This window comes from Diplotaxodon limnothrissa, linkage group LG7 (genome assembly GCF_057381915.1).
Source record: "Diplotaxodon limnothrissa isolate DT_005_m linkage group LG7, D_limnothrissa_male_GT1.1, whole genome shotgun sequence".
Lineage (NCBI taxonomy): Eukaryota > Metazoa > Chordata > Actinopteri > Cichliformes > Cichlidae > Diplotaxodon > Diplotaxodon limnothrissa.
Window position 1 is genome coordinate 27215452 of NC_140602.1, and position 27263 is coordinate 27242714.

The window sequence follows — 27263 nt, forward strand, 5'->3', positions numbered from 1 at the left end:
ATTGACGGTCGCCATGAGAACTATACTTGTCTGACTGCATCATGCTAAGTGTAAAGTTTGGTGTAGGGGGGATTATGGTGTAGGGCTGTTTTGGAACTCTTAATGCTTCAGCATACCAAGACGTTTTACACAATTTCATGCTCCCAACTTTGTGGGAACAGTTTGGGGATATCCATTTCCTGTTCCAACATGACTGTGCACAGTCCATAAAGACATGAATGAGAGAGTTTGTGCAGGCCAGTCCAGTTCTTCCACACCAAAGTCCTGACCTCAACCCGACAGAACACCTTTGGGATTGATTAATCAGAGTAGAGACTGTGAGCCAGGCCTTCTTGTCCAACATCAGTGTCTGACCTCACAGAAGTGTTTATGGAAGAATGGCCATAAATTCCAATAAAGACAACCCTAAACTGTGGAAAGCTTTCCAAGATGAGTTGAGGCTGTTATAGCTGCAAAAAGTGGGCCGAAAAAATTAACTGAAATAAAACTGAAAGTGATTTAAAAACAAAGAAATCTAATGTAAAATAAAAAACGTTACACTAACTCTGCTGACCAGCTTTTTGGAGCACATTAGTTAACACAAGATTAAAGATGGTAAATGGTCTGTATTTGTATAGCGCTTTACTGGTCCCTAAGAACCCCAAAGCGCTTTACACATCCAGTCATCCACCCATTCACACACACATTCACACACTGGATTAGAGATTAAAGATGAGACTTTCTCATTTTAATCAACTTGAGGAAGATATTATTTTAAGCAACAATTTCACTATGAATGGCAAAAGTGAATATGTTGACACATTCAGCATGCAATATAGTATTTTTCCAATGAAGTTCACAAGGCTGAAGTAACAGGTTTTTACTTTGTTTCTAGAATATTTTCAAATATTTGAAATGCAATTTATTAAAAGGGCAAAAATGTGCTGACTATTGAAGAGAAACATGTCCAGCAGGGAGGAGGGGCAGGAAACACTGATGTCAGCACGGATGAAGTGAAGGGAGGACTGCTTTGCTTTTTCCTGTTTTGTCCCCACTTCTCCTCCCCCTCCTCTTATCACTGAAGTGGAGATGGAAAGAACGGGGATCAGAGCGCGGACGAAGGATTAACAACTGAGTGAAAATGGGGAAAGATAAAGGCAAACAGACTGACACAGTGTGAACGAGAAAGTGAGGGGAAACGGATACCAAAACGAGTGAAGGCGTTGAATAGATTAAAAAGTATACCACAGAAGAAGCCACAAAGATAGAGGGCTGAATAGCTGTTTCTGGAGTTGGGTGGACCCTTTACGAGAAAGTGTCGACATCAACCACCGCAGCTACCATGTACAGTGGATATGGAGGTATGGACAAGTGTAATGCCCTCACAGAGACTAGCTTATCTCTCTAATCATTAACTGCTTATGTTTGTCAGAATGAATTCCCAGTTGCACGTTAACAGGCCTGTAACTTATTAGGTGATGGCCAGAGAATTTGACCCCAAAATACCAAATTTAAGTTATTTTTATAGTTCATATTTTTCAAGTCTGTCTACTAACAGTGCTTGCTGTTATGTATGTGCAAAACAATGAAACTTGTGATTTCCTTCCTCAGTTACAGAGGACAAATTCCACAGTACTCTTTAAAAAATTTCCACTAAAGTTAAATAGACCTCGTCAGAGTTTATCGATTCAGGTGTGGCTACAAGGGAGTCGAGTACAAACTTTTCTGTGTTGATGTGTCTCTGCCGATGTAGTTTGGAAGAACAATATTGCATTTGTTTAACACAGGCTGATCCTCAGTTGAGCTTCAGATACACTTTTTTTTAAAGATATTTTTGTACGTGATGAGGGCCCGCTCTCCTGTTTGAATAACTGATGAAGACATCGGCATTGCTTTTAAACATATTTGAAACATACAAGAGCACATCTGACCTTTTTGTTTTTTTACATATTGTCAATTTACAACTTTTTCATTTTAAAGTTTGTTTTTATTGTTATTGTTCATAATGTCTCCTTTTCTCATCAGTGATGAGACTTGATAGTGTGTAACAATGATAAGACTGTTACTCAAGTTTGAGGTGTGTTTTGTTTCTGTTATCAGTTTTTCATAGTGACTCGCCGAACATAGTTATGTTATGTTCCTGGTATGTTGTGGGTAGTACATATTAAAAATAGTTTAAGGTAGGACAAGAGAACTTAGCCTCTGATGTGGTGGGTTGTTTTTTTTTTTGTCTAATAGTCCCCTCTACTTGGATGCATCATCTTATATCCTAAGTGTCCTGCTTTTATTAATAAACAGAGTTCTGTCTTAATTTTTATGTGACTTATTTCAGACCTTCTGTTTGAAGCTAGATTCCAGGTAAAAGTGTTGTCATATTAATTTAAGACTGATATTTATTTTCAGACTTTGTTTGGATTGAGGTAAAATGATGGTCTGTGTTTAATCCTTTCACAAAGTGAATCACATGTTGGAAGGCAAACTTCTTTAATCTGCAACAAGTTTCTGCTCAGTTTTGTTGGTCACCATAGTGGCAAGTCACATGACAATTGTGTAGTCTTCTGGTTACGTAAGTTGTTTAATGCTAACGGGGGTTCTGATCTTTGCTAACCTTGGTTTTAACCCATTTTTGCAATACATGAAAAGTAAATTCAGAAGAAATTCCATTTAAGGATTATGTGTGTATTAGCAGCACTGGTTTGGTGAAAATCCTACTTGTAAAGAGGCCTTGATTATGGAAGGTATAGGTAGTGTTTGAATTCTTCTTTATGAGATTTCTATGTTTATCTTCAGGATAAACATCAGTCACTACTTTTAACATTGTTGATATCTGTTTCTGTTTGAGCTATGACCACATCTGTTTTAATGAGATTATGAAAAGGATCAAGGTAAGACTTGTTTCAACCGAGAAGTCTCACTATATGAATGAGAAGCATAAAAAATCTTTTTCTTTTTCACTTTGTCGTTTTTGTTATCAGGCCTTCAGTTCATTGTCTCAAACGGGTTCTTTTTCTTTCCTGGAAACAAGCGAACATGGCTGCACTGTAAATGTGTTGGGTTATTCCTGTGACTCAGTAAATCCAGAAACTGCACTAGTCTTTTCCTGACCCTGCCCTTGCAGGATGTACAACACCCCCACCCCCTCCAGTTTCCTTCTCACACAGACAGTAATGTGAGGAAGGAATAGATTTAGCCATGAAAGAAAAATATATGAAGAGTGCACAGGGTGTGGGAGAAGAAACTATGAAATGGTAATGTTGCAAATAGAAGAAACTAGGTTACAATAGAAAGCATCAAGTCATTGCTGGAAATGGAGAGCAATGCTTTCTTCATCTCATAGTCAAGCAAAACGGATGTGATTATATTTATAAAAACATGTCAGTTTATTTCTTATTTATCTAATCATTAGGAATTTTAAAAGTTGCAGTTCTTTCTTTCAGGTGTTTTTGCTTGATAACTGGTAGAGTCTGGGTGCAGAGACAGAGGAGCAAGCTTGACACAAGTGTTTTTCCTCCTCTCGTGTGTGTGTGTGTGTGTGTGAGAGAGAGAGAGAGAGAGAGAGAGAGATCTGCCAGTCTGTCTAGATTTGACATTCCTTTCATGCTGGAGATGCATGAAAGGAATGACATGACCAAGGGACCACTTTCAATAAACACAGCAATTTTTATATGTAGTGAGTCAAGAAATCTTATTCAGCAGGAAGTAAAAGATGATCAGTCAGTGGAAATTTTAAACACAGCATTGCTTAAGTATCCTAAATACTGTGAAAATAACATCTATCAAGCTTATTAGGCAGGTGATCCTGATATTATTGTTTTGGTCCCCTTTTGCTGCAGTATGAGCGACGCTAGCTCGTCCATTGAATCGGACCATTCTTTGCTGCTGATGTGCGTCAGTAAGCCTTGATCACCCATGACCCAGTTGCTGGTTCACCACCATTCCTTCCTTAGATCACGTTTAATAGATGGGCAACTTATTAAAACACATGTAATCACTACATGTGTTTCGTGGACTAGAAGCACCTCAACGTGCGAAGCCACAGTTGTCACTCAGAAAAAGGTGGATTTCCTATTCCAGTTTGGGAACTGGTGCCCCAGGTGGAGGAATCCAAGTATTGGGGGTTTTGTTTAAGAGTAAGGGGAGAGAGGAGCTGGTCACTGACATTGACAGTGATGCGAATGTTGTACCAGTCTGATATATCATGCTCGAAATTTCTAGAATGGTCTGGGAGGGAGAGGTCAGACGGCATCAGACAATAGGTGTGGTGTGACAGCCTTCCATTCGCCTCTGTGGTAATCGAGTTTGAGGCACAGGGCCATAGCGCTAGTGTAGATTTGAAACCATGAATGTCAGAGGAGATGGTGTGACTGGAATCTTTTGTTATCATTGGCCAGGACTGCACCACTGTTTGGATCATGTAGGGAACAAACACAGTGTGAAAGACACCCTGTTTGTTAGCTGGATCTGGCCAATGTCTGAATGAGTTAGTAGTTCAACTAAAGCTGATGATTTACTGCAGTGATTTGCTTGTCTCAGTATCATAATAAAGCTAGAGATTACTTATTGGACAAGATAGGATGTGACAGCGAGAAATGTGCAGATTACCATTGACTTGTTTGAACCTGAAATCTGACTTGGAACACCATCAAGGTTGGTTTTTCTATTTGAATTTATTGGTGTACCATTTGTTTATATAGTAATAGCTCATATGCATATAAATGCACAGAGTCTGTGGTTCTCAGGACTTTGAGTTTTCATTCCAGACATTTTTAGATTTAAAATATAAAGTCATTCCCAAATGTCAACAATGTAAATATGATGAGATGATGTGGAAAGAGCACACTGTTTCTTTAGATTCATGTCTTGACGCTGATTCAATCTGCATAGCTTTTTAAATCAAGTAAAAATGATCTAGTGCTTGAATAAGGATTCAGTCCCTTTTAGTGCATATACTATGTACATGTTGGTAACATTCACTCAACTAGGCTGTTGTTAACCTGTGGTTGTTTCACTTATTTTGGTTCTCAGTCTGATGCGCATGCAAATTAGAACAATGTGTGTGAGAGTGCTGCACAAACAAAATGAAACCTCTTTAACCTGTCCCAGCTGTCATAAGGCTGAATGCAGGGTGCAACCTAGACTGAGGCCAGTCCATCACAGGGTTGCTAACCAGTGCACTACTGTGCCACCTCAGTGTAGTGGGGTCCCAAGATATGCTGGAAAAACATAGAGGGGTTATTAAACCATTAACCAGGTCCAGTTATCCTGCTTTTACTGCTCAGCTGACTTTTAGTTAGCATTACATGATGTACTCACATACTGAAAGTGTATGTGCCTTTGCGCGTGCATGCGTGTGTGTGTAAACAGCATGAAAGGCCCAGCACTTTTCCAGAAAGGGACATGGACAGCAGAACCTCATTACATTTTAAAGGAGATTCCCATTGGATAAATACACATGTAATCTAACAATGTTTCACTGACTCCTTACAGAGCACTGTAACCATACAGAGCATTCAGATACAGTGGGGCAAAAAAGTATTTAGTCAGCCACCGATTGTGCAAGTTCCCCCACCTAAAATGATGACAGAGGTCAGTAATTTGCACCAGAGGTACACTTCAACTGTGAGAGACAGAATGTGAAAAAAAAATCCATGAATCCACATGGTAGGATTTGTAAAGAATTTATTCGTAAATCAGGGTGGAAAATAAGTATTTGGTCAATAACAAAAATACAACTCAATACTTTGTAACATAACCGTTGTTGGCAATAACAGAGGTCAAACGTTTACTATAGGTCTTTACCAGGTTTGCACACACAGTAGCTGGTATTTTGGCCCATTCCTCCATGCAGATCTTCTCGAGAGCAGTGATGTTTTGGGGCTGTCGCCGAGCAACACGGACTTTCAACTCCCGCCACAGATTTTCTATGGGGTTGAGGTCTGGAGACTGGCTAGGCCACTCCAGGACTTTCAAATGCTTCTTACGGAGCCACTCCTTTGTTGCCCGGGCGGTGTGTTTTGGATCATTGTCATGTTGGAAGACCCAGCCTCGTTTCATCTTCAAAGTTCTCACTGATGGAAGGAGGTTTTGGCTCAAAATCTCACGATACATGGCCCCATTCATTCTGTCCTTAACACGGATCAGTCGTCCTGTCCCCTTGGCAGAAAAACAGCCCCATAGCATGATGTTTCCACCCCCATGCTTCACAGTAGGTATGGTGTTCTTGGGATGCAACTCAGTATTCTTCTTCCTCCAAACACGACGAGTTGAGTTTATACCAAAAAGTTCTACTTTGGTTTCATCTGACCACATGACATTCTCCCAATCCTCTGCTGTATCATCCATGTGCTCTCTGGCAAACTTCAGACGGGCCTGGACATGCACTGGCTTCAGCAGCGGAACACGTCTGGCACTGCGGGATTTGATTCCCTGCCGTTGTAGTGCGTTACTGATGGTGACCTTTGTTACTTTGGTCCCAGCTCTCTGCAGGTCATTCACCAGGTCCCCCCGTGTGGTTCTGGGATCTTTGCTCACCGTTCCCATGATCATTTTGACCCCACGGGATGAGATCTTGCGTGGAGCCCCAGATCGAGGGAGATTATCAGTGGTCTTGTATGTCTTCCATTTTCTGATGATTGCTCCCACAGTTGATTTTTTTCACACCAAGCTGCTTGCCTATTGTAGATTCACTCTTCCCAGTCTGGTGCAGGTCTACAATACTTTTCCTGGTGTCCTTCGAAAGCTCTTTGGTCTTGGCCATGGCAGAGTTTGGAGTCTGACTGTTTGAGGCTGTGGACAGGTGTCTTTTATACAGATGATGAGTTCAAACAGGTGCCATTCATACAGGTAACGAGTGGGGGACAGAAAAGCGTCTTACAGAAAACGTTACAGGTCTGTGAGAGCCAGAGATTTTCCTTGTTTGAGGTGACCAAATACTTATTTTCCACCCTAATTTACGAATAAATTCTTTACAAATCCTACCATGTGAATTCATGGATTTTTTTTTTTTTCACATTCTGTCTCTCACAGTTGAAGTGTACCTCTGGTGCAAATTACTGACCTCTGTCATCATTTTAAGTGGGGGAACTTGCACAATCGGTGGCTGACTAAATACTTTTTTGCCCCACTGTATTTACTGTGTAATGTAGACTTTTCACTGCTGTCAAAGCGTAATGTTATTACTTATCAGACAAAAAGAAGCAAATGTCTGAATGTGATGGAAATGGTATCACTGAGCTTTTCCACTTGGTCTGTTGGTGTGCTGTGAACTTCTGACAGGCTCAGTTTGTCTATGCCTTTATCTCTCACTCCCCCTCAGCACTCATGTTTTTGTCAGTACTTAAAACTAGGTTAAGTCAACATAATCTCTCTCTCTCTCCCCTCTATGTGAGTGTATAAAAATCGTCTTGACAATGTTCTTTTTAACCAGAAAAAATATGTTCATGTTTACAGGAAATGATAATATGAAAATTGGAGACCATTAGATCATTAAGGTATTCTTTTCAGTCTCAGTGATGTGGTTAAAATTGACCTTTTCTCCCCAGCCACAAGATTGTGCCCTTTGGACATGTCTTCCTTTGTTAAATTTCCTGTCAAGAGAAGGAGTTCCATCTGACTTCCTGTTGGATTGTGACATTTCCTGTGATGTGGAAGGAGGGGGGTTGGTACTTGCCTTGCGAAGGCCTTTCAGCTGTTTAAAGAAACAGGATGCAGGACACTGCATAGGCCACACTAGGAAAAACTCTGCTGAAAAATTTATCAGCTGACTGTAGCCTCAGTAACACAGCACAGACTTCAAATATCAGTTCAAATGTTGTAGCAACAAAATGGATTCACCGAAAGATAAGAAGGAAGTTGGATAGAAACCTTTACAAGATTTAAGATTTATTTGTTCCCACAGCACAAAATACACAAAGATACAAAAAACTTTAATTGCATTTCTGTTAACTTTTACCCACACTGAAAAATTGTCATTTCATGGCATTCCAATGGTAAAGTCAGAAAAGCCTAAACAATTGGGTTTGTTTTGCCTTTTAGGAAGGCAGAACCATTCATGCTTCACTACCAACACAAGCAAGCAATTTATTTATATAGGACTTTCAGACAACTCCCAGCTGAAAACAAAGTGCTGTACACTTGACATGACAAACGAAAAATCATTAATTACATTAAATTAAAAATAAAAATCAGCACATTAGATAAAATGAAAGAAGTAAAATCATAACTGCAACACAATACTTTGTGTTTGTAGTTTGTATTTAAAAACACTGCTGCAGCCTGGTCAGTGTTCTGTTTGTGACTTATTTAGTAGGGTGCAAATACACAACAGTGGCAGCAAAGTTTATGTTTTACACTTTTCCTACAGTTTAGATTCAGTTTAGATGCCTGCAGTTTACATTCCTACATCTTGCTTGTTAACCTTGGGTTGGTGGGGCTGCTCTGACTTCCTGGGTTGGGAATCCTAGTTGTGGTAGTGTCACAGATGAAGATTCCAACTTGATCTAGACCTTATGTTGTGGGCCTATTGCTGGGCTGAGTCGAGACCTTTGAATCTTGTTGCTCATCTGGGTTGATTGATGCAAGTTTATATTAAACATGTTTTCAGTCAGCACATCTTAGATGGCCGCTGCAGAAAGCAAAGAGCACACATTTGGACAAAATGTTTTCCTGTTCTTGATTTGATCAACAATTGCAACAATTTTGGTGGTTTGAACTAGGGCTGCCACAAACGATTATTTTGATAGTCGACTAGTCACCGATTATTTTTGCGATTAGTCGACTAATCAGATCATCATCCATTGGACGTACAGCGTACTGCTTATTGCACCGGCAGCATCTGGTCTTATATAACTATCATTAGCTTACAGCTTGGAGTGTTTGTGCTAACTAAAAATAAAGACAAGATGGTAGTTTATTAATTTTTAATGAAATTTGCAGATTGTTTCGGTGAAGTTTAATAAACTCCTTGCTTTCTAAAATATAACAGGACACCGGAGTATATTCTCCAGAGTCTCACACTTCTGATAATCAGCTGTCTGCTTGACAGTTTTAGCTGTGCAAAAAACTATAACTTTAATCTCAGCCAAACCGATTTACTCAGGAACAAATAAAATACTAAAGAAAGCCAAACAATAACATTTTTAAGTTATCTAAGTGACTTATATATATGTTTAACCTGAGTAGCGAAAGACGGCGGTGGGTTTGAAAATGATTTGCCGGGAGTCCGGTGTTCTCACGGCTCTAGTTAGCCTTGCCCCCGCCTAGCTAACGAGCTAGTGGGTAACAGACGTCTCCGAAAACGTCGGAGCGCTTTTGAAAATATGTGGTGTCTTGATAAACTGAGCAGATATTTGAGGTTTACACAGCTACATTCTCGCCTGAAAATATGTTAAACGTTTATTTTGTGACCCAGAAAGAATAATAAGAGTAAAGTTAAAACTAACTAGCTGCCGCCATTGTTGACAGCTGCGCTGGGCTGCGCTATGAATTCTGGGACACAGCTTCTTCTTCGGGGTTTAACGGCAGCTGGCATCCTTGTACATGCAGTGCTGCCATCTTCTGTTTCAGTCCGTTATTACATTCTTAAATCCTACTACTCATTCCTGCGTCCTTTGTGATCTTACAAAGCTTCAAACGATGCGTCGACTATTAAATTAGTCGTCGACGATTTTAATAGTCGACATAATCGTGACTAGTCGACTAATCGTGGCAGCCCTAGTTTGAACTCACTGTTTGCTTTGGTTTTCATTTTTAAAAGTAGCAGTTTAGTTGTGCTGTGTTGTCAGCAGTGTGCTTTTCTTCCTCTGCTCTAAACAGGGACTCCGTCCCGAACTCTGTCGACGATGTCTCTGTCCATTCGCCCAGTCAGACGCCTTACCTCCAGATCCATCACTAGGAGCCAGAGCTTTACTGGAGTCAATACCCACAACAAACCTTACCGGTATACACATGCATACATACACACGCAAATCCCTCCTAACCATGTGTTTTTCTCTAGTGTAAAACGGCTTGTTTACGTACTATCTTGTACTTATGTGTAATAACTTGTCATAAGGACAAGTGTCTCTTTAATGTGATATATTGATGGTCTGTGACATGCTAAGGTTTCAGTCATCAATTTGATTGATCATCAGTGTTTGTATATGAGCCGTGAGCTGTACAACGCCCAGGTCTGGTCTTGAGGGATGTTATGGCGATCTCATAACTTTAGGTCAGGACTTCTAATAATGACTTGGTGTTTGTGGTGCTGCAGGAACCTTGTGGTGTTCAGCACTCCTGGTCTCAGCAGGAAGCCCAGCAGAGCAAGCAGATTGTTTACTATGTCGATCAAGGCCAACCCCCCACCGAAGGTTCCTCAACCAGAGCGACTGGATGAAGTGTATGAAGCACTGAAGAAAGGCCTTCAGTGAGTATACACTCAACAAATGCATTTCAGAGAGAGAGAGAGAGAGATTATGAGTGTGTGTGTCTGTGTTCTCAGGTCTTACCTGCAGGTTCATCAGATGGACTTGGACACACTTACCAGACAGATAAAAGAATCAAAGAGGAACTCTAGACTGGTATGTTGTTACTTTTGGCCCAGCATAAGAATAGATAAAGTGATATAGTTTCAGTTGCTGATGACTTGATATTTTCTGCCTTGCAGGGTTTCCTGTATGAGCTGGACAAGGTGAGCTTCTTTGAATCCTTCAGACAAGCACATATTAGAAATAAGTCAATTTTAATATTACCATTCTTGTTTTAAAATCCTGTGAAAGCTTAGTTATAAATGGAACAAATGCAAAGAATAAATGTGACTTTCTAATTTCCTTTAATCAGCAAGTAAAGGTGACTGAGAGGTACATTAGAAAACTGGAGTTTCACCTCAGCAAGGTAAGACCAGCGTCATTTCCTGACATGTAAGAGTATAGTTGTGAGATGACTTTTTGTATGACTTGCTAATTACATTGCTCTTTGTGCACAGGATGAACAGATGCTGAAAAACAGTTTGATAGAACATATTTTCTACAGCTGTCGTGGCTGTGTTTCCGTTATGATCCTGCATTTGTCATTTTTAAATTCGCATTGTTCATTAGTGTATAATTGATATTGTAACAAACTAGTGATCAGTATACATACATCAATATATTATTACTTTGTTATTATAGAGTACTTTTCTTTTTTTTTTTTTTGGAATTTGACATGAAAAATGAATTGAAACAATTTTGAACTAAGGCTGTACGTGCCAAAATGTAGAACAAGTAGAGCACTGTGACTGCTTTTGGGATACAGTCTTTTGCTTGTATACGTGTCATTGTGCACAAGCAAAAGACTGTGGTGGTGGTAACGCACTTTCTAGTGGCCACTGTCTGGATTACTAGTTGGATGATGAGGTTTGGTTTTTAATGATGCTTCACCTTCACCGGTGCTTCATTCAAAATAATATAAAGTGGACTAAAATGACCAGCTGCAATGTTAGTACATTTTTACCAACTCAACGTGAAACATTTATTTATTTTGCTGTAGTTACTACACAGAGCTTGTATTAAGCTGTGGTGTTTAAGCACACAGCTTCCTGTCACTGCTGGACAACCTTACTGTCTAGAACAAGACTGGCTTTGTCTTAAATTCTACTCTCAAGTGAAGTTGCTGTGAGCTTTTCCTCTCTACTCTCAGATTGAGGAGTTTTATGAGTCCTACTGCATGCAGAGGAGACTCAGGGATGGAGCCAACAAGATGGTGAAAGCATACACCGCTTCCTCAGGAAGTAAGGAGGCCAAGGAGAGTTTAGCAGAAGCCAGTAAAGGATACAAGGAGTACACAGAGGTAAAAAAAAAAGTACAAAGGCATGCAGTGGAAAATCGTTTTAGGTTAAACTGAGAAAATTGCTAAATGTCTAATTCTTGTAGAAGAAAGGAGCCATTGCACGAGCAAGTAGTAATAGGGAGTAGCGCTGTAAGTAAGACTGTACAGAAAAGACTGCCTGAAGGTCTCAATCTTTTCATTCTCTTTAGAACATGTGTGTGTTGGAGAATGACTTTGAGAACCAGCTGGGGAAGTTCCACATAAAGATGAAGGGTAAGAAGTAGAGATCATGTGGTGATATGACGACACAAAATCTTAAATAGAGGTAGAAACTCAATATGACATACGTTATGTGTGTGTCCCTTCTGATATGACCCTTAATTAATTGCAATGTTTTGGGGTGGTTTCGCAGTTTGACAAAATGCTAAGTCTGTTTCCACTTGTTCTTTCTTTTAGGTCTGGCAGGATTTGCTAGATTGTGTGCTGGTGACCAATATGAGGTTTGTCTCACCCGCCAAACCCTCCATTTTTCACTCTGAATTCATGGCAACAATAAATATGATTAAAACACTAAGAATATGGATGTCATGTTACCAGATATTTAGGCTGTGGTATTAGCTTGTGACGACACCAGAATCAATGACTGTATCTTTCAGTACCAAAATTCTGATAGTATGTTGTCACCTGAAAAATCAGCATTAAGATATAAGGTGGTGATAATTTGGATGTTGAATTGAAACGCACTCCCTTTGAATTCTTTGAACAGATCTGGATGTTGCTCTTTTATGCATTTTGCTAAATAGGACACGATTTCCTCCCTTGTTCTGAAAAGCGCAAGGCATCGTTTGTATTACATTTTATGAATCTATTATCTACCATTGGTCATCCAGAAGAGAGTTGAAGAGATTTTGGCGAACTGTCAGGTGACTCAGGTGGGGAAAGCAGTGCGCCACTTGGGTGGAGCACTGCTGACCACAAGGATATTGTCGGGAGGTGGAAGGAATAGTTCGAGGACCTTCTTAAACCTGCTCATGTCTTCCATAGAGGAAGCAGAGTCTGGGGACGACAAGGATGATTCATCCATCACTTTGGGTGAGATCACTGATTTAGTTAAACAACTCCTTGGTGGAAGGGCCCCTGGGGGTGGATTAGGTTTGCACTAAGTTCATGAAAGCTCTGGATGTTGTAGGGCTCTCTTGGTTGACATGCTTCTCCAATGTTGCATCGAGATCAAGGCCAGTACCTCTGGATTGGCAGACCAGGGTGGTGGTTCCCATCTTTAAGAAGGGGGACCGGAGGATGTGCTTAAACTATTGGGGATCACACATAGCCAGATATATGTTGGACTCATTCACGGTGAGCGTTGGACTCTGCCAGGGCTGCCCTTTGTCACCAATTCTGTGCAGAATTTTTCTGGACAGAATTTCTAGGCATAGCCAAGTGCCGGAAGGCTTCTACTGGAGCGATCTCAGGCTACGTTCACACTGCAGGTCTTAATGCTCAATTCTGATTTTTTTTTTTCATTTATTTATTTATTTATTTATTTATTTTTTATCAAATCCGATTATTATTATTTATTTATTTTTAAATTTATTTATTTATTTTTAAATTTATTATTATTTTTTACTTATTTTTTCGGTCTGGTTGTTCACACTACAAATAAAATGTGACAGCAAACGTGCTCTAGTGTGACTCCTCAAAGTGGCCCACATGTGCAAAAGAAGACATCACACACAACGCACTCTGTTTAGACCCAGACCCAACAGTACTGTTTGACTGATGGCCGTTAATATAAAGACTTGTTTCGAACTTTACGTTTCCCAATTTTGTTATAAAGTTATTTTGTTATTTACATATGACCTAATGATTATCCTTATTGCTGTTTTAGAGAGGAGCGGCGCTTCAAAGGATAGCTGCAGATTTCTGTCAGAATCTGCAGATTATACAGTACAAATAAAATGTTCACATTCCTCCAGCATTGTCTTCCCAACAGTTTCACTGGATGGCCAGGAAGCGTTCACAATGTCTTCTCGGGCGCTTCTCCGGCACTGATAATTGGCGTCTCTCTTGTGTCAGTGATGTAAAAGTCGGATTTAATGCGACATGACCGTTCAAACAGCAGTCGCTTTCTGAAACATCAGATATGTATCCGATTCAGTACCACATACGTCAGTGACCTAGTTCAGATTGAAAATATCACATTTGTGCTGTTCAAACTGTCATACTATGATTGGATATGGGTCGCATAGGGTCAGAAAAGTTGGATTTGGTGCGCTTTCGCCTGCAATGTGAACGTAGCCTTAGAATCTCATCTCTGCTTTTCGCAGATGATGTGGCTCTGTTGGCTTCATCATCACACTGGAGCGATTCACAGCCGAGTGTGAAGCAGTGGAAATGAGAACCAGCACCTCCAAATCTGAGCCCATGGTCCTCAGCCGGAAAAGGGTGAAGTGCCCACTCCTGGTCAGGGACGAGTTACTGCTTCACTTAGGGAAGTATCTCGGGTTTTGTTCAGAGTGAGGGCAGGGTTGAGATCAACAGGCGGATTGGTTCTGTGGATGCAGTCATGCAATCGCTGTACCAGTCTGTTGTGGTGAAGAGAGAGCTGAGTGCAAAAGTGATGCCCTCACCGGTCGATCTACGTTTTTACCCTCCTCATCCATCGTGACGAACTTTGGGCAGCGACTGAAAGAACAGGATCGGCTTCTTCAGGTGGCAGAAATTGGCTTTCTCCGAAGGGTGGCTGGCCTCTGCTTTAGAGATGGGAGTTCGGCCATCCAGGAGGGGCTCAGAGTAGAGCTGCTACTCCTCCACATCAAAAGGAGCCAGTTAAGGTGGTTCGGCCATCTGACAAGGAGGCCTCCTGGGTGAGGTGTTCCAGGCATGTCCCACTGTGAAGAGGCCCCGGGGAAGACCCAGGTGACCCTGGAGAGATTTCTTTCAGCTGAAGGAGGTGGCCGTGGTTTCTCTGCTTAGGCTGCTGCCCCCTGACAGGCCCCGGATAAGCAGAAGAAAATGGACAACTGGTCATCCACCTCAGAGTATCAACTTTCCTATCAAGGGGCAATGCTGTTGTAGCAGCTACACTAGTCGCTATCTTCCACCTGTGGTTTTTCTTCTGCTTGTGCCGTCCTTCTCCTTCATCATGATGTAATGATTAGAGCCCAACCAGCATACAGTGCTTTGAAAAAGTATTTGCCCCCCCCCCCCTTTTTTTTTTCTCTCATATTTGTGACTCTTCACACTAATTGTTTCAAATTATAAATGGAAAGGTTCTTCCAAAGCACTTTTCTGAGCTCTCAGAGCTTTCCATACAACATGCCTCATTTATCCATTCACATCCATCCATAGAAACACAATTGAAAAATAAAATGTAATGTTAGACAAAGGTAATCTGAAATAATACAAAATGGAGTTTTTAAATGTTCATTTCATTTAATAAAGGAAATAATCAAAGTCTACCTGCCCTGTGTGAAAAAGTTAAAGCCCCCTCATTAAATCATGAATTAACTGTGATTAACCACATTATTTGCGAAGCGGAGTTCAATTTCACTAGCCCCACACCCAGGCCTTACTGCTGCCAGACCCGATAAATCAAGAAATCACTTAAATATAACCTGTTTGACAAAGTGAAGCAGGTCTGAAGATCTCAAAAAGCAACAACTCATGCCATATTCTAAAGAAACACCAGAGAAACAAAATCACTGACATCTATAAGTCTGGAAATGGTTGCAAAGCCATTTCCAAAGGCTTTAGTAACCATAGTGAGACCAATTAACCACACATGGAAAACTTGGAACACTAGTGAACCGTTCCAGGAGCATCCGAGACCACATTAATGACTCATCCGGGAGGTCACAAAAGAACCAAGGGAAACATCTGAAAAACTGCAGGTCTCACTTGTCTCTGTTAAGGTCAGAGTTCATGATTCAACAGTAAGAAAGAAACTGGGAGAAAATGGGAGAAATCAAGGAGAAAACTACTGCTAACCAAAAAGAACACAAAGGCTCCTTTGCTCATTTGCCAAAACACAACTTAATGATTGACTTGTGGGAAAATATTCTGTGGACTGATGAGACAAAATGGTTTGACTCGTGTTAGTTTTATGTCAAATGTAACAATCTTTTCATGAAAATAACACCATACCAACAGTTAAACATGCTGGTGGGTCTGGGGCTGCTTTGCTGCTTCAGGACCTGAATTACTTGCTGTAATTGATGAACTATAAATTCTGCTCTCTAATAACAAATCCTGAAGGAGAATGTCTGGCTTATCAGTTCATGCGCTGAACCAAATGGCCTTAAAGTCTGGACCGATTGAGATGCTTTGACATGACCCTTAAACAGGTCATTCATGCTCAGAAGCCCTCCAATGTGGCTGAGTCAAGACTGTTCTGCAAAGAAGAGTGGGTCAAAGTTCCTCCATGGTGATGCGAAAGACTCATTGCCAGTTACTAACACTTGTCTGTAGCACATGTTCTATGTAGTCATTTTTTTCTCGTTACTAAGCTTTTTAGTCCTTTTTAAAATAAAATCGCTACTTATTGTTGCCACCCTGCTGGGCAGGCGATGTCCTCTGGTGCATCAGCATGATAGACTGCATAGAGTGCACAAATGACAGAATGAAAACTGCTGTATGAATGAGTCATTGTGCCTTGTATTGTAAAGGTGTGTTAAGTATTCACTAAGCAATATTAGTATTTATACAGCAAATTGCTATATAAATAGTAAACCATTTAGATTTATCGCAGTTTTGAGAAGGGTTTGTCCAGTGCCTGTGTGAAAACACTGCTTCAGCTGTTCCCTGTGGAGTTATCTCTAAGTGTACACGGCAGCAGGTCCTGTGTGATTGTGTGTATGATCAGTTATGAAATTAGAGGGATACTTACTTAGTAACTTAACCTAGTGAGAAAAATTCTCACCAGTGGTGAATGTTTGAAGGCATTTTGTTTTCTGTACTGCCCACAAGTCTGTCTGTCCCATTCTCGTAATCATGATATCCGAGGAACACACTGAGGGAATTTATTCAAATTTAGTTCGAATCAAGTGATTAGAATATTTTAGTGAAGCCTTACAGTGACCTTAAAAATGAGGATTTTTTTTTTTTTTCCTTGTCTACAATTCGTTGCACTTAATGTCAAAATTTGTACAAATGATGAAAAATAAAATTTTACGTTCAAAAGGTTAAGAGTCCAAATACACTGCAAGTTGTCTGGTTGGTGAAGGCATACAGTTGTGACGTGACAATTCTAACTTTAGTGTTCATCGTATTTTGTTAACATTAAATTTCTTTAACTGTGTCGTGGGTTTTGTTTTTTTGGTTTTTTTTGTTTTGTTTTTGTAAAAGTGGCCTCATCACTTGCACATTCATGCTCTAGCCATTGACATTTATAGCTATGTAGTTAAGATGTGAGTTGTCAATTCTTTTCAACCCTGTCAGATTAATCTGAGCTTTATGAAAATCATCACATGATTATATGAACTGCTCAAACTATCAATAATTTTGAAGTAGTCAACCGGATTTTCCATATTTTAAAATTAATTTATTATTCATCTACTTGTATAACCCTGCGTTTGTGTTTGTTTGTTTTTGCATATGTGTATGTTTCAGATCTTTATGAAGTATGGTCGGCAGCGGTGGAAGCTCCGGGGGCGAATAGAGATAAATGCTAAACAAGTGTGGGACAGTGAAGAGATTGTATTTCAGCCACTCATCAACGAGTTCCTGTCTGTGAAGGTCTGTCACTCAGTGTGTTTTTTAAATTTGTTATTTTATTGATACTCAGTTCTGGTTTGGGTCATTGACTGCTTCATCTTATGTAAAAAGTCATAAAAAATAATGCATCTAAAAAAAAAAAATCTGCTCTGTGTGTGTGTGTGTGTGTGTGTGTGTGTGTGTAACATTTTCTTCAAAACTGAAAAAATCACTTATTACATAAAGTTTACTTTCTTGTATTTGTTACATGTAAAGCAAAATATTTTTGGCTTTTTTTGTTTACATTTTGACCAATCATAGTGTAGTTAATGAATATCAAAAATGCAACATCTAAAATTTTTAGATTATTTCCTAAGACCAATCAGAAAGTACTGAAAAGATGTTAATTCATACAATCAATACTTCATTGGGTCAGCATTACTGCATCTGTGCTCTGTGGCATGGGGGCAGTTGACTTTCCCAGAGACATTGAGTGGAGGCTCTTGATGCTCTGACACCAGCCTCAGTTGACTCTTTATAAAGCTGTCCCAAATGTTTCAATTTTCCTTGACAATACTCCTTCTTTTACACCTTTTCAAAACCATCCTTTTCCTTCTAGTCATTAATTAATATACATCATCCATTAATATACATCGTTGCAGCGGCCTTTTTAACCAACAGAAAGTCTTTTTATTTTATCATCATTTGATCATTTCAAAATGAAATGTACTAATTTCAGAAACTGGATCTTTAATTTTCATGAGCTTTAAGTCATAGTTATCAAAATGTAAACACAAAAAGCTTGAAATATTTCAATATACAATGTATGAAAGTTTACCTCTTTGAATTCAGTTATCAAAGAATAATACTTTAATATCCTCTGGAACTTCATATTGTCCATTATTATTGGTGAATGTGTGAGTTTTTTACCCCTCAGCCATAAAAGACACTGTGTGATCCTATTGTGTTATTAATAATAATATCTTTTCCCAATGACATCAGCACCTTGACAAACTTGAGTGTACTATTTTCAGCCTGGATGATTGAAACTGACTTGTTGAAGGCAAAAAAAAAGATGGTATAATGATCAGACATTTCTCTGGTTTCCTAGGTGACAGAGCTAAAGAGCTTAGCCAATCACGTGGTGGTGGGAAGTGTTTCCTGTGAAACAAAGGATCTGTTTGCTGCGCTGCCCCAGATGGTTGCTGTGGATATTAATGACCTTGGGACTATTAAGCTAAGCCTTGAGGTGACCTGGAAGTAAGTTTTGTCAGTCATCTTGTGAGTGTACGAAATCATACTGAGCTTCATGAGTGCTGTAGTGTTTGTTCATTTAAAGGTATCATTAACAGAGCATAATGTAAATATTATTTGATGTTTATTGAATTTATCTTTTCTCTCTTTCCCATCCTTTATTCCTTTTCACCTCTCTCAGTCCGTTTGATAAAGATGACCAGGGATCGGTTGCAAGCACTGTCAACAAACCACCAAGCATCAATAAGCGAATCTCAGCCATTTTTGACCAGACTCCACCTGACACACCACCTTTACGTGTGAGTTTAGCATTCGCTTTAGACTATTAGTTCTTTGAAAGGCTTCAGTCTAACCCTAGAACAATTTGTGTAAAGTTGCTGATTGCTCGTACTTACTACCCATATATTAATGTGTATTATCTTGGCATTCATATACAGATAGTTGGAAAACTAACAAAGACTGTTGGTTTTAGCAGGAGGAATAGGCCCACTCACAACAGAAAATAGCTGAAAGGGAAGCTTTACTCTCTGTAAAGTGCTAGAAAACAAAACACAGGAAGTCAAACAAGGCAGAAATTCATTCAGAGAAAACCAACAAGGAAGAGCCAATAGGAAAATTATTTTTAAACAGGAAGTAAATGAAGGCTTGACACTTTGTTTGAAAAAACAAACTCACAGGGAAAAATGGGAAATATTCACTCTGTAAACACAGATGTGTGTGTGATGAGCTATGTGAACACAACACTGACAGAAAAATGGAGGAAAAGAGAACTAAATGTGGAAGCAGCACTAACAGGAGAAAGACGGATTGATGAAATGGAAAATGACAAAAACTATAAACATAACATCTAAATTCTAAAGGATAATACCTTTAGGAATAAGGAAAAAACTCCCAGACACATGCTAAGCAAGAACACTTATCGGTGTGCTCAGGCCTCTACATTGAGGAAACCAAATTGCCACTCCTTTCGAAGCATGGCACAGCATAGAAGAGCCACCTCAATAAGACTCAGGTGTGCATCTTTATCAGTGTCCACTATGAACAACCATGAGGGGCTGGCGTCCAACACCAACTGTCAGTCACCTACAACATAGTTTTGAGATCCCTTCCCAGTCCTTCAAACCCCACTCGTGTCTTACGTCTGATGACCTTAATAGGTCACATGATAGCATGGGACAAGGTCTCACAGTGGTTTCACCCAAAACCTCTGGTGGTCATGATCCACGCCTTTTTTTCTTTTCTTTTTTTATTCCCCCCCCCCCCCCACACCTTGGCTCATGTGATGATGCACGTGATTAAACACCCACTAGGTTTTAAATTCCTGAGATTCTCCACCTCCACCAATCAGATAAAAACAGCCTTTTCCAGAGGGGGAGGAGAGAGAGGAGTCAAACACAGCTTTAAAAAAAAAAAACAAAGCACAATGTTTTTTTAAAAAAAAATAAATAAATAACCGATTAAATCTATTCTATAGATTTAATCCACCAACTAAAATTAGGAATCTGTAAATGAGAACATTGAGAGTTTTAAAGGACATTAGAGTTTAGCCAGCAGCCCTCAGTATCTAACTGCTCCAATGCCCTTTGTTCCACCTGCTGCCACTTTGATGTCCAGTCTCTGCCTCGGAATCTGACACGGCGGCAGCACTGGCCACTGCTGGACATCTTCAGAGGCACTCTTAGCCAGAGCTGCTCCTGTAGTGACAACTCACCAACAAGGCAGTCCACTGCAGTAAGTCGTGATGAAGTAGACCTCGTGGAGTAGAAACACAGGACCTTCTGGTATATTGATACTTTGGTGTAGAGTAAGCACTAGAATCATAGTCTCCATTTGTGTGCTTATGGCTTCATGGAGCCATGACAGATGTGTGCAAGGTTTCCTCATGCATCTCCATGGCTCTCTAATTATAATATTTAGACCCCCCACCCTCCAACAGAGCTGACTACTGTTAGCCATCATCAGTGCCAGTTTATGATGATGACTTTTAGACTTATAACTCCTTCTAGCCATTTCACACAAGCACTGAAGCCTTTAGCTTTTTACCTCATCAGTATATTTGTCACCCTGCCAGGTAAAGATCAGAGGTCATCTTTTCTGAAAATCTTGCAATAACTCGAGAATGAAGTCTCCTTATATTTTCAAATCGATACCATAGATATATCTACTAAAAGCAGACTCATCTCAGATGAGTTTGAATCTCATTGTCCTTGACCTCAAGGTCAGAAGTTAGACGACAAGGTGACATAGGATTTTGAAATTGAAACGAAGGGTGGATCTACGAGGAGGCTGAGGGGTAGCACTGGCCAGTATTTTCTTGAATATTACACGATAGTTGCGTAACTCAAAGTTATTCTCTTTATAAATAAATGCTACAGTGTTACAGAGCTAGGCTAAGGATGTTGTACTATACTGATATTAAAAATGGCAAGCAAATAGAAAAAAGTTCCCATACAGTCACCTCTGAACCTTTGGTTAAAGGGATAACATGCTGACTCATGTCTTGCCTTCACCTTACTTTTCACTTTAAATATGTGAGTAAAGGAAGTGTGTCGCTTTTGCTCAAATAATGTACAACCAGGTGCAGTGACTGCTCAGTTTCCTGCCAGCTTGTTGTAAAAGGTCTCCATTTCCCCCCCTTTTTTTGCAGTCAAGCCTTTTAAAATGTGCTGATCTCTTTTAGAACATGATCCGCCTACAGGGAGAGTTGGAGAATGGACCAGCATGGTCTAATTCTTCAGAATCTTCTGATGATTCAACCAGCCCACAGCTGCCTGCACATCCAAAGGTAACACACAACAGATATGGAACTCTCATCTATGACATGATAATATTAAAGATTCAATCTGTATCTCTCTTCCTCAGATTCAGAGGGGCTACAGCTGTTTGAACATTACACAGTAACAAAAGTATTATGAATACAAGATAAACTTTGATATGTATTATGTTTATAGTATGTACAGCAGATCATGTGCATGTGTACAGTCTTGTAAAAACTAAGTACATTGCATGATTCAGTAGCTTGAGGAGCCGCCGGTACCATGCACAATTGGTTTCTTTAACGAGCCTCAGTCCTCACTCGGTCTACTCTTTATCCTGGTCTGGTTTGCTTACTTTACTGTGTTTACTACTTTAACTCTGTGACTCAGCGTGTCTCTCTTTCCAGGCAGTAGTGGTGACACCAGACATCCAGCCAGTTGGACAAAGGAGTTCCCTCCTTCAGCCTGATGTTTCTTCTTGCTCCGGAAACTGGCCTTCCTCAGCTCAAAAGGAAGGTATCATCCTACCAAAACAACCAGCGGAGAGCAACAGGTAGATTAAAAAAAATGTTAATGTTTTGTTTGCACATGAGAACAAAGATGAAATAACATTCTTATTCTGTGGTGAGCTCTATCAACATCTGATATATGAACTATTTTGCAGGCATGAGGAAAAGGGGACAGTCACTGTGATAACAAAGCCTGACGGTGAGGAAGAAGCTGCGGGGAAACACTCCTCTATGGCACCAGTGGATGTGCCGATAATTACCAGCAGTAACTCTACATTGTACTTACGCTCTCTGAGTCACATTAGTGAAAACAGTGCTGATGGGGTTGTGGTGCCTGTCAGTGAATCGGGGGACGTGATGTCTCTGGTCTCTGGAATCTCAATCAATGACATTGAAATGGAGGTGGCCAGCAGAACTCCTGAGTCACCCACTTCTGCTGACACTGACACAGCTGTTGATGTCACTGATCCCCACCCAGTCAGGAAGCAACACAATACATCCACCTCTGTGGATACATCGGTCCCTCTGAGAGCAGGAGCAGACTCCAATGTTGTAGAAAGTGGGGATATGACATATCTAGCTCTGCGGGTGCCAGTGGAGGAGGATATCCCAGCTTCAAGTTCCAACTGCCTGTCTGCTAAGGGCGATGGTCCAGTGGACAGTGGACTAGAGGATGCCTTGGTAGCTGTACTTTCCTCTATAGATGATTATAGAGGACCGTTTTCTGAGCTACAACTACTGGAACAAGAGCTGAAACTGCTGCAGGTTACACTGAAGGTGAGAGTAAAGCATAGTGAGAAACAAGAAAACAGGTTAGTAAAGTACAAAAAACTGCCTTAAGCTAAAAGTACTTTTTACAAATCCCCAAGTTTAATTTTCCCTTTTTGAACATTAAGTGGCAATGATTGTATGTATTTATAAATGTTAGCACAGCTTTCCCGTGCCATTAATATCGAAATATTATTACTGCAAATATTAGTTGTGCAATTACTATATAAGTTTCAGTGGTTACAGTATCTGGTATGCCTCCCTTGTCTTTACAGACAGCATACATTTGAGCTGAATGATTGCATGCTGTTCCAACATTATGTGACTATGATTCAAAGAACTCCTGAAAAAACAAAAAACTGAAGTGACTGCGTACAGCCTGACTATGGCTTTGTTTGTGAGTGCAGGGTGGGAGGCACAGCCGGTCACCCAGTGTAGTCAGCCTCACAGTGGAAACAGCTCTTGGCAGCTTTGACTTCCTGAATGGATCAGACTGGGAGGAGGAAGAAGAGGATGGTGATAAGAGGAGTAGACATGGCAGGTCAGTGCTGACAAATGAACTGAAAACCAACCATCCAAGCCTTTGCACACTTCAGTGTAATGACACAGTGAGACATACAGTCTTAATCAGTAAGCAAAGAAAGTATGATCTGAAGGTCATTAAACCTGAATCACAGTAATACCAGACACTGTAAATATGCCTACTTCATTTAACATCTACAAACTCCAGTGTGTTGGTGTCCTCTGGGCCATTGTACAGGGAGTGCAGAATTATTAGGCAAGTTGTATTTTTGAGGGATAATTTTATTATTGAACAACAACCATGTTCTCAATGAACCCAAAAAACTCATTAATATCAAAGCTGAATGTTTTTGGAAGTAGTTTTTAGTTTGTTTTTAGTTTTAGCTATTTTAGGGGGATATCTGTGTGTGCAGGTGACTATTACTGTGCATAATTATTAGGCAACTTAACAAAAAACAAATATATACCCATTTCAATTATTTAATTATCAATTATCGTCAACTTTTCTTTAATATCAGGTGTGTTTCCAGAACCACTAAAAACTGCTGTAATAAAACTTATACTGAAAAAGGACAATCTTGACAAGACACAAATGAACAACTACAGGCCGATCTCAAATCTCCCATTTTTAAGTAAGATCATTGAAAAAGCAGTTTCTCAACAGCTCAATTACTTCTTAACACAGAAGAACTGCTATGATGCCTTCCAGTCAGGTTTTAGACAGAACCACAGCACTGAAACCGCTCTGACCAAAGTGTTCAATATGTCTGAATACAGACAGTGGAAAAATGTCAGTCTTAGTTTTACTGGATCTCAGTGCAGCATTTGATACAGTTGACCACAACATATTACTTAAACGACTGGAGAACTGGGCAGGTCTTTCGGGAACTGTACTAAACTGGTTCAAAACATACTTACAAAATATTTCCTGTTTTCTATCAATAGGTAACTTCACATCTGAGCAGACAAGTATCACATGTGGAGTTCCCCAAGGTTCCATCTTGGGACCCCTTCTGTTTAACATTTACATGCTCCCACTGGCACAGATTATAAAGAACAACAAAATAAACTACCACAGCTATGCAGATGACACACAAATATATATCACAATGTCACCAGGAGACCAAGGCCCTGTACAGGCTCTTGGTAAATGCATTGAGGAAATTAATGACGGGCTGTGCCACAATTTTCTCCAGCTAAACAAAAACAAAACTGAGGTAATAGTCTTTGGCGCCAAAGAAAAACGATTACAGGTCACCAGAGAACTTCAATCTATACATCTAAAAACCACAAACCAGGCGAGAAATTTGGGTGTAGTGATGGATGCAGACCTAAACTTAGAAAAACACATTAAGACAATAAGAAAATCAGCTTACTATCACTGTTAGGATGCCTGGGTCGTTGACCCAGGGTTTTTGAGTTTATGATATTATTTATACTGTCTAGTTTTTGGTTTCTTTGAGTTCTGTCTTATGGCTTAGGTCTCTGTCTTCTTTAGTTGCTCTGTCTCCCCTATCACCTGCATCCCCTTGTCTAGTTCACGTCTATGTGTATCTTAAGTTCCTATATCCCCGTGTTCAGTCAGTGTTTGTGTCTGCCCTGTTCCCACGTCTCTGTTCCCTTTGTAGTGCCTGCATGTGAGTCTGTGTCTTTGTTCAGTCTGTGTTATGTGTTTCCTGTTTTACTTTGAAGGTCTCCGTCTTTTCTCAGTGTGTTCAGTTTACGCTTCTTTGGTCTCGTCAGTTCTGATTTGCCCCAGCTGTGTTTCCCTCCTGTTACTCATTTCCTGATTGCTCCCTCTGTGTATTTAAGCCCTGTGTTTCTTAGTGTCTGTGTCGCGATCTACCGTTTTCTTAGCTGTGTGTTCTGTCATTCCGCCGGTGTAAGTTTATTTTGATTTTTCCAGTTATGTTATATTTGAGTTTAACATTAAAGTTGTTTTGAGTTCACATCTGTCTCCGGAGTCTGCACCTTGGGTCCTATTCCTGTCTGCACACAGCCAGACCTAACAATCACCTCAAGAATATTTCAAGGATAAAAGATCTGATGTCTCAACAGGACCTGGAAAAACTAGTCCATGCATTCATTTTTAGTAGGCTTGATTACTGTAACAGCATCTTTACAGGTCTACCTAAAAAATCAGTCAGACAACTACAGCTCATTCAGAACTCTGCTGCTCGAGTCCTCACTAAGACCAAAAAAGTGGACCACATCAGTCCAGCTCTGAGGTCTTTACACTGGCTGCCTGTCCGTCAGAGGATAGACTTTAAAGTTCTGATGCTGGTCTATAAAGCTCTGAATGGTTTAGGACCAAAATACATCAGTGACCTCCTGACCCAGTATGAACCTTCCAGATCCCTCAGGTCATCTGGATCTGGTCTTTTATTAGTTCCCAGAGTCAGAACCAGACACGGAGAAGCTGCATTCAGCTTTTATGCTCCTTATATCTGGAACAAACTCCCAGAAAGCCTCAGATCAGCTGAAACACTCGGTTTATTTAAATCCAGGTTGAAGACTCACCTGTTCTCAGCTGCATTTGAATAAAACACCAAATCCACACTTTTAAGCTTAAATTTCAAAACTTACATTTAACTACTGATTTTATCTATTGTTCTGATTTTATCTGTTTTGATTTTATATAGTGTTTTGTTTGTGAGTTTGTTTGCTTGTTTTAATCAATTTTAAATCATGCTTTTTATTTGTTTTTGTTTCTAATGTCTCTGTAAAGCACTTTGAATCACCTTGTTGTTGAATTGTGCTATACAAATAAACTTGCCTTGCCTTATTTTTACCAGTGACACCAATATAACATCTCCACATTCACAAATATAAATTTCTGACATTCAAAAACAAAAACAAATCAGCGACCAATATAGCCACCTTTCTTTGCAAGGACACTCAAAAGCCTGCCATCCATGGATTCTGTCAGTGTTTTGATCTGTTCACCATCAACATTGCGTGCAGCAGCAACCACAGCCTCCCAGACACTGTTCAGAGAGGTGTACTGTTTTCCCTCCTTGTAAATCTCACATTTGATGATGGACCACAGGTTCTCAATGGGGTTCAGATCAGGTGAACAAGGAGGCCATGTCATTAGTTTTTCTTCTTTTATACCCTTTCTTGCCAGCCACGCTGTGGAGTACTTGGACGCGTGTGATGGAGCATTGTCCTGCATGAAGATCATGTTTTTCTTGAAGGATGCAGACTTCTTCCTGTACCACTGCTTGAAGAAGGTGTCTTCCAGAAACTGGCAGTAGGACTGGAAGTTGAGCTTGACTCCATCCTCAACCCGAAAAGGCCCCACAAGCTCATCTTTGATGATACCAGCCCAAACCAGTACTCCACCTCCTCCTTGCTGGCGTCTGAGTCGGACTGGAGCTCTCTGCCCTTTACCAATCCAGCCACGGGCCCATCCATCTGGCCCATCAAGACTCACTCTCATTTCATCAGTCCATAAAACCTTAGAAAAATCAGTCTTGAGATCTTTCTTGGCCCAGTCTTGACGTTTCAGCTTGTGTGTCTTGTTCAGTGGTGGTCGTCTTTCAGCCTTTCTTACCTTGGCCATGTCTCTGAGTATTGCACACCTTGTGCTTTTGGGCACTCCAGTGATGTTGCAGCTCTGAAATATGGCCAAACTGGTGGCAAGTGGCATCTTGGCAGCTGCACGCTTGACTTTTCTCACTTCATGGGCAGTTATTTGGCGCCTTGGTTTTTCCACACGCTTCTTGCGACCCTGTTGACTATTTTGAATGAAACGCTTGATTGTTCGATGATCACGCTTCAGAAGCTTTGCAATTTTGAGACTGCTGCGTCCCTCTGCAAGATATCTCACTATTTTTGACTTTTCTGAGCCTGTCAAGTCCTTCTTTTGACCCATTTTGCCAAAGGAAAGGACGTTGCCTAATAATTATGCACACCTGATATAGGGTGTTGATGTCATTAGACCACACCCCTTCTCATTACAGAGATGCACATCACCTAATATGCTTAATTGGTAGTA

At 40.3% G+C, this 27263-nt stretch overlaps 1 protein-coding gene across 3 annotated transcripts in view; it reads left to right on the plus strand.

Moving 5' to 3' along the window:
* The first annotated feature begins 1035 nt into the window (after window positions 1-1035).
* The window catches only part of ripor1 (RHO family interacting cell polarization regulator 1), a 37034-nt gene continuing 10806 nt past the window's right edge, over window positions 1036-27263 (plus strand). The window contains exons 1-17 of one of the 3 annotated variants that reach the window (XM_085359511.1): window positions 4549-4626; window positions 9793-9916; window positions 10229-10381; window positions 10457-10535; window positions 10622-10645; window positions 10795-10848; window positions 11632-11781; window positions 11970-12033; window positions 12217-12260; window positions 17371-17496; window positions 18566-18714; window positions 18890-19007; window positions 20323-20439; window positions 21389-21493; window positions 21872-22017; window positions 22129-22750; window positions 23149-23282. In XM_085359511.1, coding sequence (XP_085215637.1) covers window positions 4569-4626; window positions 9793-9916; window positions 10229-10381; window positions 10457-10535; window positions 10622-10645; window positions 10795-10848; window positions 11632-11781; window positions 11970-12033; window positions 12217-12260; window positions 17371-17496; window positions 18566-18714; window positions 18890-19007; window positions 20323-20439; window positions 21389-21493; window positions 21872-22017; window positions 22129-22750; window positions 23149-23282 — 2267 coding nt within the window. In that variant the 5' untranslated portion in view covers window positions 4549-4568. Of the gene's footprint in view, window positions 1341-4548; window positions 4627-9792; window positions 9917-10228; window positions 10382-10456; window positions 10536-10621; window positions 10646-10794; window positions 10849-11631; window positions 11782-11969; window positions 12034-12216; window positions 12261-17370; window positions 17497-18565; window positions 18715-18889; window positions 19008-20322; window positions 20440-21388; window positions 21494-21871; window positions 22018-22128; window positions 22751-23148; window positions 23283-27263 lie in introns of those variants that run through there. The other 2 variants (XM_085359510.1, XM_085359508.1) reach the window with 2 other exon arrangements.